The 13,656-nt window shown below is 46.6% G+C and overlaps 1 protein-coding gene across 1 annotated transcript in view; it reads left to right on the top strand.

The window, feature by feature from the left end:
• si:dkey-110c1.10 (unconventional myosin-Vb) overlaps positions 1 to 9,401 on the top strand; it is a 23,062-nt gene extending 13,661 nt beyond the window's left edge. The window contains 12 exon segments of the mRNA XM_060067629.1: positions 637 to 885; positions 1,318 to 1,418; positions 1,560 to 1,674; positions 2,211 to 2,319; positions 3,221 to 3,349; positions 5,276 to 5,427; positions 6,214 to 6,303; positions 6,704 to 6,842; positions 7,432 to 7,720; positions 8,271 to 8,445; positions 8,693 to 8,773; positions 9,056 to 9,401. Of these exon segments, the coding sequence (XP_059923612.1) occupies positions 637 to 885; positions 1,318 to 1,418; positions 1,560 to 1,674; positions 2,211 to 2,319; positions 3,221 to 3,349; positions 5,276 to 5,427; positions 6,214 to 6,303; positions 6,704 to 6,842; positions 7,432 to 7,720; positions 8,271 to 8,445; positions 8,693 to 8,773; positions 9,056 to 9,217 (1,791 nt within the window). The 3' untranslated portion in view covers positions 9,218 to 9,401.
• The last annotated feature ends 4,255 nt before the right edge of the window (positions 9,402 to 13,656 follow it).

Raw genomic sequence — 13,656 nt, 5'->3', positions numbered from 1 at the left:
ACGTCACTCACGCGTGCACGTCACTCACACGTGCACGAGACTCACACGTGCACCTCACTCACACGTGCACCTCACTCACACGTGCACCTCACTCACACGTGCACGAGACTCACACGTGCACCTCACTCACACGTGCACCTCACTCACGCGTGCACGTCACTCACACGTGCACGAGACTCACATGCACGAGACTCACACGTGCACATCACTCACAAACTACACACACTTCTCACGGCAGCTCTCCTCTATCCAAAGGTTATTATTGTTAACTAAAACGAAACAAACTATGGAAACTAAGTGTGAACAGGACACTAACATACATCAACCACATTTCACATGTTACACTTACACTAAAGTAAGTTTGAAGCCCAAAACATGTGAAAAGGCTTTTGGTTCGCAAGGTACGGATCACGTTTTTAGGAATTTTGTTTCAGACCATTTTTTAGGAATAGGAGCTTTTGGATTACTTTTTATGGATTACTTTTTATGGATTACTTTTTGTATTACTTTTTATTATTATTAATTATTATTTGGATTATAATCTTTGTTATAAACACTCTGACTATATTTGTTTTCCTTGAATATAACATGCTAACCATAACCACCTCGCTCCATCCCCGCTGGTTGCCATGGCAGCGCGCCCAGGGCCACAGACGGACGGACTCCATCCAGAGCCTGGGCTTGGAGCCTCCCTCCCCGGGGCCATTCTCCCCGGGGCCTGCCTCCCCCGGCCTCCCCCCTCTCTCCCCCTTCTCCCTCCCGTCCGGGGGGGCATTCCCCGAGGCGGTCGACAGGGTCAGTGTCTCCGGAACCCCCGGGTCCCCAGGACCCCCAGAACCCGTCCCGGACCGGGGGTCCCCAGCCTGGGGCCCCGGGCGGCTCATGGTGGGTGTGGCGCTGAGAACCGCAGAGATAAAAGTATTGGACAGATAAAAGTACAAGCTCTGCTGGTACTGGTTAGGGGGGGGGCACTAGAAAACCATCAGTGGAAGGGGACATTATGGGATGGTTCTGTGAATACGAATGGTAGAGACGTTATGGGATGGTTCTGTAAATACGAATGGTAGAGACATTATGGGATGGATCTGTAAATACGTATAGTAGAGACATTATTTGATGTTTCTGTACCTATAATAGGGACATTATGGGATGTTTCTGTAAAGACGAATGGTAGAGACATTATGGGATGTTTCTGTAAATACGTATAATAGATATTATGGGATGGTTCTGTAAATACGTAGAGTAGAGACATTATGGGCTGTTTCTGTACATCCGATAGCGGGGAAGGTCAGGTGACGCTTACGTTGGTACGTTCAGGACCCTCTGATGGAGAGGATGGGCGTGGCCAAAGCCTCCAACACACAGATGAGCGGCGAGGACCTAGGACACGCCTACGACGCCGTGCGGGTCGCCAACAAGTCAGTCGATGGTTCAAGATGCTCGTCCTGAAGGAAAGACGCCCCCTCTTACGGCGGCGGCAGCCTTGCCGTGCCGGGCTGTGAGCTCTTCGGGGCCGTGTTGGTGAGCTTGTCTGTGTTTGTGTGTCTGTGTGCGGTCAGGTTCCTGGAGGTGCAGCTGAGCAGCCAATGCAGGCAGTTGGAGGAGGAGCTGGAGGCTGCCAGGACGCTGGCTGGCAGGCCTCCTAGTGGCCGTCGCGCCACTGCCCAGCAGGAGGTACGAGCACAACCCTCACACATAATGTGTGCGGGGGAGTCGGACTGTTCAGACCATGCATTACTTATGTATAATTATTCCACCATGCTGATGAGGATGAGAATGAGGCTTAGGAGGGAGATGAGGATGAGAAGAAGACTTCCTTCTCTGCATTAAACCCATCCTTACTTGCCGTCTCAAGCCGTCTTCCTTGGAGCCATCAGCCATTGTTTGTGTTGGAAATGTTGGGTCCATTTTGGATCCATTACTGCGGATTGATCCACAGATGCACTTCAGATAAACACAGAGTGGTCGCTTTCGGTTTTAATGGGCTCTCTCTACTTCTCTCTGCCTCTCTCTTTCTCCCTCTCCCTCTCTCCCCCTCTCTGCTTCTCTCCCTCTCCCCTCTCTCTGCTTTTCTCCCTCTCTCCCTCTCCCCCACTCTCTGCCTTTCTCCCTCTCTCCCTCGCCCCCACTCTCTGCCTTTCTCCCTTTCTCCCTCTCTCCCTCTCCCCCTCTCTCTGCCTTTCTCCCTCTCACCCTCTGCGTGTCTACAGGATGTACTTGAGATGTTGGAGGTTCGGGAGCTGGAGTGTGTGAGACTGAGGAGGGAGCTGAAGGAGCTTCGAGCCACAGTCACCCTGAGAAGACTGTTAGCACAAACCGGTACAATATGGCCCGTGATACGTACGTCCATCAGATACAATGCAATGTACAGTCAACCCCCTTCCACACAGTTTACACTTAATCACAACCAAGTCTTATATGTTCCCATATTTTTGTTTAATTATGTTCTCATGTTTGGATTCAGTAAAGGAAGTTTAATTATGTTCTCATGTTTGGATTCAGTAAAGGAATTACTGTTCATGTTCATAGTGCATGACGATTTTACCTAAAGCCATAATTTGCCATGGGAGTAAATTATGTAAGGAATAATCACCGAGAGGCCGGGCATATCAAACTGTTTATTGCCCTGCCTTGAGGTGATTATTCCGTTTATTCTACTTCGCGCCGGCCAACATAATAAATTCGTATTGCATTCGTATTGCATGCTTATTAAATGTACACTCTGTTTAAGTTCATCTCCCTCGAAAAGTAGTTCCCTTTAGAACTACGGTGAATAACGTTAGCTCAGCTGTAGGTAACTCGTTTCTATAGCAACCAGTGCCACACAAGGCTGGATCTGATCACTAGTTTAATAACGTAGCTGCTACATTCGTATCAAGTCAGCTTTAATGACGATCGATCAAACATGCACTCCTTGGTTTATTTTTACTATGGACCTCATCTTGGAAATGTATGTGATAGAAAACGATGCAAGCGGCGTATTGATCTACTGTGCTCAGTCAGCAGCAAGTAGAACCGACAAATCAGCGGGCAATATGCCGGATTAATGCACCCCTCCCAGCCAATCAGAATCGAGCATTCTTAAATGAAGTAGAATAAAAACATTTATTTTGCATAATAACCAAAATCTTATAATAAAGAAGAATAGGATTACATGTGTGTGGTTTTCTCTCTGCTCTGCTTCTGTGTGGTTGGCTGCGTCCTCATGTCTGCTGTCCAGCTGACACCCCTATGGCCCCTTTAGAGGTCCCCGGGCCCCCTGCGACCCAACCCAAGCCCCAGGACCCGCGAGGCCTCCTGGAGGTTCGGAAGCGAGAGGAGGCCAAGCTCATCAAGAACCTCATCACAGGTACAGTCGGGGTTGGACACTCGCTGGTTGATCACATGGTCAGCAATCTGCCACTTCAATTCAATTTAATTCAATTCAATTCCAATTTTAATTGTAAAGCCCTTAATCAGAGGTACAGTCTCAGAGGGCTTTACTGGCCGTATATGCATGACAACCCCCTGACCCTAGCCCCAAGAGGGCAAGAAAATACAAACTTACCCCCCCTCTCTGTCCACCTCCCGCCCTCTCTCTGTCCACCTCCCCCCTCTCTCTCTCTCTCTCCACCTCCCTCCCTCTCTCTGTCCACCTCCCCCCTCTCTCTCTCTCCCCCCCTCTCTCTGTCGACCTCCCCCCCTCTCTCTCTCTCCACCTCCCTCCCTCTCTCTGTCCACCTCCCCCCTCTCTCTCTCTCCCCCCCTCTCTCTGTCCACCTCCCCCCTCTCTCTCTCTCCCCCCTCTCTCTGTCCACCTCCCCCCCTCTCTCTCTGTCCACCTCCCCCCCTCTCTCTCTCCACCTCCCCCCCTCTCTCTGTCCACTCCCCCCTCTCTCTCTCCGTCCCCGACCCTGTCCATCTCCCCCGTCCAGTCCACGACACAGTAAACCATACAAGTATGTATCTGAAAAACACAACAACACTACACACAACACTACAACAGTACAACACAGTACAACATAGTACAACACAGTACAACACAGTACAACACAGTACAACAGAGTACAACACAGTACAACACATTACAACATAGTACAACACAGTACAACACAGTACAACACAGTACAACATAGTACAACACAGTACAACACATTACAACAGAGTACAACAGTACAAAAGTACAACATAGTACAACAGAGTACAACACAGTACAAAGGTACAACACAGTACAACAGAGTACAACACAGTACAACAGAGTACAACACAGTACAACAGAGTACAACACAGTACAACACAGTACAACAGAGTACAACACAGTACAACAGAGTACAACACAGTACAACACAGTACAACAGAGTACAACACAGTGCAACAGAGTACAACACAGTACAACACAGTGCAACAGAGTACAACACAGTGCAACAGAGTACAACACAGTACAACATAGTACAACAGAGTACAACACAGTACAACAGAGTACAACACAGTGCAACAGAGTACAACACAGTGCAACACAGTGCAACAGAGTACAACACAGTGCAACAGAGTACAACACAGTGCAACAGAGTACAACAGAGTACAACAGAGTACAACACAGTGCAACAGAGTACAACAGAGTACAACACAGTGCAACAGAGTACAACACAGTGCAACAGTATTGTAGAGAGTGAGTCACTGGGAGGAGGAGAGAGAGCCACTGGCCCCAATCATCTCTGTTTACGATCCGTCTGCCTCGTCACTCGTCTGAGCTCCAGTAAAACTCTGCTCCCGTCAATATCCCCGAATCCAATGCGGAAAAGTACTGGCAAGTCGGCAGACGCTGTTTGCCTCATTAAAGAGGCCTTCACTCTGCCCCCCCGGCCCCCCGTTTCGGGGATGGAAAAGAAAACACACAACTCATATTGATTAGGCGGCTCATCGGCTCATGCTATTGGTTTAAGGCAGCTGGACTGAGTATAGTAGGTTTCGGCTGACTTTGGCTTGCTTTATAGGCATGACCACATGTGGGTGTGTTTCTGTATGTGTGTGTGTGTGTTTGTGTGTTTGTGTGTGTGCGCAAGTGTGTTTGTGTGTGTGTGTACGCACCTGTATGCATGTGTGTGTGCACACACAAGCGTCCATGTGTGTGTCTCCATGTGTCTGCATGTTTATGTTTGTGTGTGTGTGTGTGTGTGTGTGTGTGTGTGTGTGTGTGTGTGTGTGTGTGTGTGTGTGTGTGTGTGTGTGTGTGTGTGTGTGTGTGTGTGCGCGCACACACGTGTGGGTTCTATGTGCGCGTGTGCGTGATCCTCAGACGTGCGCGTTGACAGCGCTCTGTCCCTCCCGGCCGGGCTGCCAGCCCGCGTGTTGTTCCTGTGTGTGCGTCACACCGACCGCGGCGGAGACCACGACCGCACGCGCTCCTTCTGCAGCAACGCCGTCACCGCCATGAAGGCAGCGCTGAAGGTGACGTACGGCAGCAACACCAACCGCTAGGGCGGCTGGGGTACTAACACCAACCAACACAGGGTCCTGGGGTATTAACACCAACCGACCCAGGGTCCTGGGGTACTAACACCAACCGACCCAGGGTCCTGGGGTACTAACACCAACCGACCCAGGGTCCTGGGGTACTAACACCAACCAACACAGGGTCCTGGGGTATTAACACCAACCGACCCAGGGTCCTGGGGTACTAACACCAACCGACCCAGGGTCCTGGGGTACTAACACCAACCGACACAGGGTCCTGGGGTATTAACACCAACCGACACAGGGTCCTGGGGTACTAACTCCAACCGCTAGGGTAGCTATGGTACTAACACCAACCGACACAGGGTCCTGGGGTACTAACACCAACCACCCCAGGGTCCTGGGGTAACAACACCAACCGCTAGGGTAGCTAGGGAACTAACACCAACCGACACGGGGTCCTGGGGTATTAACACCAACCACTAGGGTAGCTATGGAACTAACACCAACCGACACAGGGTTCTAGGGTAAAAAAGTTAAAACATGAAAATCCCATGATGCATTCTTATTTACAAACCATATTACAACTTTATTGACCTTAAAAAACATCTTCAGAATTGTGGGCTGGCTGACCTAGAACAGTAAATCAAAGCAGTGCAAAAAGCCCTGTGTTGAATGTGAAATAATACAGTGCCATGTAATGTAATTAAGTGCACTCACAACACATTATTATTGTTATTCCTGGAAGTCATGTGAAATCTGTCTGCTTATTGTCTACAGAAGCACTCCAGTGATGTCAATATGACCGCTCTGTGGCTGAAAAACGCCTGCCTGCTGAATGATCTGCTGATGCAACATTCACCCAAAAAGGTTTGTTTTTAAAATATTATAGTTCAGCATCTGCATTTCAAAACCCGGCCCAAATGTAAGAAATAGGTAACAAAACACAAACAAAAAAAAGTCAAACAAAAAAGTCGAACAATACGGATCAATTTAAAGTTGAAAATCTTCTGACATCACAAGCACTGACATACATATAGGCGTGTCCACCTAGATGTATGACGGACAGATGAGCGACGTGTGCTTCAGTCCACTGGGTAGCCTGGTAGACTGATCTATCCAGCACACATCTAGGTGGACACGCCCACTTGTGATGTCAGAAGAGGCAGATTTCCAAAACGGCCTGTAACGGCTAATCACACTCACACCTGGTGGTCTAATAGGGGACCTTTAAGTTCCTTATTCCTATTCCTTTCTCTGTGACCCCCAGGCGGGGACCCCAGGCTCAGAGGGGCGGGCGCCCCTGACCTCTGACCTCTCTGACGTGAGCCACGCCCTGAGCAGCCTCTGCATCCAGGCCTACCAGCAGCTGCTGTCCCTCACCCAGGCCCGCCTCCACCCCATCATAGGTACTGCGTTTCGCCGCGTTTAGCCCCCCTACAGAAGTGGTCCTCGAATGGGGGAACGCGTACCCCTAGGGGTACTGCAGGGGTACTGCAGGGGGTACTCCTGTAAATTAAAATGGTCAAATTAAAAAGGTATGATACCACGATAACAATGATACTGGCATCACCTCTTCTCATCTCCCTCCCCTCCTCCCTCCCCCTTCTCCCTCCTCCCCCCTCCTCCTGCTCCCCCCTCCCCCTCCTCCCTCCCCTCTCCTCCTCCCTCTCCCTTCCTCCTCCCCCTCCTCCTCTCTCCTCCCTCTCCCTTCCTCCCTCCTCCTCCCTCCTCCTGCTCCTCCCTCCCCTCTCCACCTCCCGCTCCCTCCCCTCTCCTCCTCCCTCTCCCTTCCTCCTCCCCCTCCTCCCCCTCCTCCTCCTCCCCCTCCTCCTCTCTCCTCCCCTCCTCCCTCTCCTCTCCTCCTCCCTCTCCCTTCCTCCTCCTCCTCTCTCCTCCCCTCTTCCTCCCTCCTCCCCCTCCTCCTCTCTCCTCCCCCCTCCCCCTCCTCCTCCTCCCCTCCTCCCTCCTCCTCCCCCCTTCCCCCCTCCCCCCCAGTCCCGGCCATGCTGGAGAGCGAGGCCATCGCGGGGCTGACGGGGACCGGCGGCCGACCCCCCGCGTCCCGCCGGCGGGCGGGCTCCTCGGAGCCCCGGGACCCCCCCACCGTGGCGGCGGTGCTGCGGGAGCTGGGGGCCCTCCACGGATCCCTCAGCCGGCAGGCCGCGCCCCCGGCCCTGACGGAGCAGGCCTTCCGCCAGCTGACCTACGCCATCGCCGCCGTCGCGCTCAACAGCCTGCTGCTGAGGAACGACGTCTGCTGCTGGAGGCGCGGCCTCCAGATACGGTACGCCGCGCACGCACGCACACACACACACACACACACACACACACACACACACACACACACACACACACACACACACACACACACACACACACACACACACACACACACACGCGCGCACACGCACACGCACACGCACACACAGGGGGGGGGGGGGCGGGGCCTCCAGATACGGTACGACACACACACACACACACACACAGGAGAGGGGAAACCCGCTGACTTAATACACTAGGAGAGGAGTGTTGATCAGGGACAGGGAAAAACAATTAAAGGGAGTAATTGTTAAAGAAAGAGAAACGCAAGGACGGAGTGAAATAATCAACAAAGGGCGCGAGATGTTCCACCTTGTACAGTTGCTTCTTGTATTTTTGTATTAGTATATTGGTGTCTGTATATCCTCTAATCTTACTGCTGTCAGAAAAAGTCTGAAATAAATCCTAGTTTGGTAAACGTAACAGCATATGAAACCCAATTCTAATAAAATACATCCCCCCCCATCCCCCGAAGCAGTATTATAAGTTGTACGTGTCCTTTCCCTCTGCTTAAGATATAACATCAGTGTGTTGGAGGAGTGGCTGCGGAGCCACAACCTGCAGGCAGGGGGCGCTGTGGCGGAGCTGGAGCCGCTCATCCAGGCGGCTCAGCTGCTGCAAGTCGGGAAGAAGACAGAGGCGGACGCAGAGGCGCTGGTCGAGACCTGCAATGTACTATCCAGCCAGCAGGTGGCTCCCTTGTTCTTCCTCTCTTTCGATCTCTGTGTGTCTGTCTGTCTGTCTGTCTGTCTGTCTGTCTGTCTGTCTGTCTGTCTGTCTGTCTGTCTGTCTGTCTGTCTGTCTGTCTGTCTGTCTGTCTGTCTGTCTGTCTGTCTGTCTGTCTGTCTGTCTGTGCGTCTCTCTCTCTCTCTCTCTCTCTCTCTCTCGCTCTCGCTCTCGCTCGCTCTCTGAGAAAGCTTTTATTTTTGCCCAACAGATCCTGAAGATCCTCAAACTCTACACGCCACAAAGCGACCTCGAAGAAAAAGTCACTCTGAATTTCATACGCTCCGTTCTGGTAATAAATGGTTACTGTCTGTATTATTATTGCACATTGTATAACATACGAGGAGGCCTGGTGGAGGTGGTGGAGATGGTGATTGTGGTGGGGCTGGAGTTGGTGTCGTTGGTGGTGGTGAGTGTGAAGATGGTGGTGGTGGTGGTGGTGGTGAGTGTGAAGATGGTGGTGGTGGTGAGTGTGAAGATGGTGGTGGTGGTGGTGGTGAGTGTGAACAGGGTGTTGTGGTGGAGGTGGTAGAGATGGGCGTTCCTTATTAACGCCCTTCCTCCGCTCCGACAGAGCGTCCTGAAGCGGCGCTCAGACGGCCGTCCTCCGCAGCTGGTGATGGACGTGGGCCACGTGTACCCCGTCACGCTGCCCTACCTGCCCCCCCCGGAGCTCCACGCCGGTCAGCTGGACATCCCCGACGCCCTGAAGATCTCCTTCCTCCGCAGGGCCTGAAGCCCCCCCCCATCCGTGTCATCGGTTTGGAGGATGTAATGGATCTTGATTATCATCGAGCAGCGCAGTGTTTGTAAAACACAGTTGTTTTTTATTGGTGATCCTTAAAAAAGCATAAGGGGTAACAATGCTTTTTTTTATTGGTGGTCATGAAAATGACACTCATTTTTCATCGGTCGTCATGGAAAAAAAACATAAGGGGTAACACTGTCATTTTTTTATCGGTCGTCATGACAATAAAACGAAAGGGGTAACACTGTCATTTTTTATTGGTCGTCACGGAAAGAGATATAAGGGGTAATACTGTCGTTTTTTATCGGTCGTCATGAAAATAAAACGTATGGGTAAAACTGTGGTTTTTTATTGGTGATCATTAATAAAACATAAGGGGTAACACTGTCGTTTTTAATCGGTCGTCATGGAAAGAGATATAAGGGGTGATCATTAATAAAACATAAGGGGTAACACTGTGGTTTTTCATCGGTCGTCATGAAAATAAAATGAAAGGGGTAACACTGTCATTTTTTACCGGTCGTCAAGATAATAAAACGTGAATGTAAAACCGTCGTTTTTTATTGGTGATCATTAATAAAACGTAAGGGGTAACATTGTCGTTTTTAATCGGTCGTCATGGAAAGAGATATAAGGGGTGATCATTAATAAAACGTAAGGGGCAACTGTCGTTTTTAATCGGTTGTCATGGAAAAAGACATAAGGGGTAACAGTTGTTTTTTATTGGTGGTCATGAAAATAAAACATAAGGGGTAACACTGTCATTTTTATCGGTCGTCTTGAAAATAAAATAAGGGGTATCACTGTCATATTTATCCGTCGTCATGAAAATAAAACATAAGGGGTAACACTGTAATTTTTTATCGGCCGTCATGAAAACCACGTAAGGGGTTAAACTGTCATTTTCTATTGGTCTTCGTGAAAATAAAACGTAAGGGTAAAACTGTCGTTTTTTATTGGTGATCATTAATAAAACGTAAGGGGTAACACTGTCGTTTTGAATCGGTCGTCATGGAAAAAGACATAAGGGGTAACAGTGTTGTTTTTTTTTGGTGGTCATGAAAATAAAACATAAGGGGTAACACTGTCGTTTTTTATCGGCCATCATGAAAATAAAACATGAGTGGTAACACTGTCACTTTTTATCGGTCGTCTTGAAAATAAAATAAGGGGTAACACTGTCATATTTATCCGTTGTCATGAAAATAAAACATAAGGGGTAACACTGTCGTTTTTTATCGGTCGTCTTCAAAAAAATCATTAGAGGTAACACTGTCATTTTTTATCGGCCGTCATGAAAATAAAACATAAGGGGTAACACTGTCGTTTTTAATCGGTCGTCATGAAAAAAGACATAAGGGGTAACAGTGTTGTTTTTTTTTGGTGGTCATGAAAATAAAACATAAGGGGTAACACTGTCGTTTTTTTTCGGTCGTCATGAAAATAAAACATAAGGGGTAACACTGTCGTTTTTAATCGGTCGTCATGAAAAAAGACATAAGGGGTAACAGTGTTGTTTTTTTTTGGTGGTCATGAAAATAAAACATAAGGGGTAACACTGTCGTTTTTTATCAGTCAAGAAAAAAACTTAAGGGTTTACATTGTCGTTTTTAATCGGTCGTCATGAAAAAAGACATAAGGGGTAACAGTGTTGTTTTTTTTTGGTGGTCATGAAAATAAAACATAAGGGGTAACACTGTCGTTTTTTATCAGTCAAGAAAAAAACTTAAGGGTTTACATTGTCGTTTTTTTTCGGTCGTCATGGAAAAATGCATAAGGGGTTACACTGTCGTTTTCATCAGTCGTCTTGAAAAAAAACATAAGGGGTAACACTGTCATTTTTTATTGGTCGTCATGGAAAGAGATATAAGGGGTAACACTGTCATTTTTTATTGGCCGTCATGAAAATAAAACATAAGGGGTAACACTGTTGTTTTTTATTGGAGGTCATGAAAATAAAACATAAGGGGTAACACTGTCGTTTTTCATCGGTCGTCATGAAAATGAAACGAAAGGGGTAACACTGTCGTTTTCATCAGTAGTCTTGAAAAATACATAAGGGGTGACACTGTCATTTTTTATCGGCCGTCATGAAAACCACGTAAGGGGTTAAACTGTCATTTTCTATCGGCCGTCATGAAAAAACATAAGGGGCAACACTGTCGTTTTTTATTGGTGATCATTAAAAAAACATAAGGGGTAACACTGTCGTTTTTTATTGGTCTTCGTGAAAATAAAACGTAAGGGTAAAACTGTCGTTTTTTATTGGTGATCATTGATAAAACGTAAGGGGTAACACTGTCGTTTTGAATCGGTCGTCATGGAAAAAGACATAAGGGGTAACAGTGTTGGTTTTTTATCGGCCATCATGAAAATAAAGCATAAGTGGTAACACTGTCATTTTTATCGGTCGTCTTGAAAATAAAATAAGGGGTAACACTGTCATATTTATCCGTCGTCATGAAAATAAAACATAAGGGGTAACACTGTCGTTTTTTATCGGTCGTCTTCAAAAAAATCATTAGAGGTAACACTGTCGTTTTTTATCGGTCGTCATGAAAATAAAACGTAGGGGGTAACACTGTCATTTTTTATTGGTCGTCATGAAAAAGAGATATAAGGGGTAACACTGTCATTTTTTATCGGCCGTCATGAAAATAAAACATAAGGGGTAACACTGTTGTTTTTTATCGGTCGTCATGAAAATAAAACATAAGGGGAAACACTGTCATATTTATCCGTCGTCATGAAAATAAAACATAAGGGGTAACACTGTCGTTTTTTATCGGTCGTCTTCAAAAAAATCATTAGAGGTAACACTGTCGTTTTTTATCGGTGGTCATGAAAATAAAACGTAGGGGGTAACACTGTCATTTTTTATTGGTCGTCATGAAAAAGAGATATAAGGGGTAACACTGTCATTTTTTATCGGCCGTCATGAAAATAAAACATAAGGGGTAACACTGTCGTTTTTTATCGGTCGTCATGAAAATAAAACATAAGGGGTAACACTGTCGTTTTTAATCGGTCGTCATGAAAAAAGACATAAGGGGTAACAGTGTTGTTTTTTTTTGGTGGTCATGAAAATAAAACATAAGGGGTAACACTGTCGTTTTTTATCAGTCAAGAAAAAAACTTAAGGGTTTACACTGTCGTTTTTTTTCGGTCGTCATGGAAAAATGCATAAGGGGTTACACTGTCGTTTTCATCAGTCGTCTTGAAAAAAAACATAAGGGGTAACACTGTCATTTTTTATTGGTCGTCATGGAAAGAGATATAAGGGGTAACACTGTCATTTTTTATCCGTCGTCATGAAAATAAAACGTAAGGGGTAACACTGTCATTTTTTATCTGATGTCATTAAAAAACACAAGGGATAACACTGTCGTTTTTTATTGGTCGTCATGGAAAAATATATAAGGTGTATCACTGTTGTTATTTATTGGTTGTGAATGAAATGCATAAATGTTTTTGGATGCGGTCTGCTTAGCTCAGGAGGTAGAGCAGTTGTCTTGAAACTGTAATGTTGCTAGTTCGATCCCCAGTTCCTCTGTGCTCAGCTACCCCTAGGGGGCGCTATAAGGGTTAACACTGTCATTTTTTATCGGCGATCATGAAAATAAAACATAAGGGGTAACACTGTTGTTTTTTATTGGTCTTCATGAAAATAAAAAGTAAGGGTAAAACTGTCGTTTTTTATTGGTGATCATTAATAAAACGTATGGGGTAACACTGTCATTTTTTTATCGGATGTCATTCAAAAACACAAGGGATAACACTGTTGTTTTTAATTGGTCGTCATGGAAAGATATATAAAGGTTATTTATGTTGTTGTTATTTATCGGTTGTAAATGAAATGCATAAATGTCATTACGTGGGGTCTGCTTAGCTCAGGAGGTAGAGCAGTTGTCTCGTAACTGAAAGGTTGGTAGTTCAATCCCCAGTTCCTCCTTGCTGATTTACCCCTAGGGGGAGATCTGCCGTCAGGAAAATAAAACATAAGTCCGTTTTTATTGGAGGTCGTGAAAATAAAACATACATACTGTCGTTTTTAATCGGTCGTCATGGAAAGAGATATAAGGGGTGATCATTAATACAACTGTCATTTTTTTCCGGCCGTCATGAAAATAAAACATGTTGTTTTTATCGGCACTGTTGTTTTTATCGGTCGTCTTGAAAATAAAACATAAGTGTAAAACTGTTGTTTTTTATTGGTGGTCATAAATAAAACGTAAGGGGTAACTATGTCGTTTTTAATCGGTCGTCATGAAAGAAGACATAAGGGGTAACAGTGTTGTTTTTTATTGGTGGTCATGAAAATAAAACATAAGGGGTAACACTGTCGTTTTTTATCAGTCGTCTTGAAAAAAAACATAAGGGGTAACACTGTCATTTTTTATTGGCCGTCATGAAAATAAAACATAAGG

This window comes from Gadus macrocephalus, chromosome 12 (genome assembly GCF_031168955.1).
Source record: "Gadus macrocephalus chromosome 12, ASM3116895v1".
Classification (NCBI taxonomy): Eukaryota; Metazoa; Chordata; class Actinopteri; order Gadiformes; family Gadidae; genus Gadus; species Gadus macrocephalus.
This window is presented reverse-complemented; position numbering and strand designations above follow the sequence as displayed.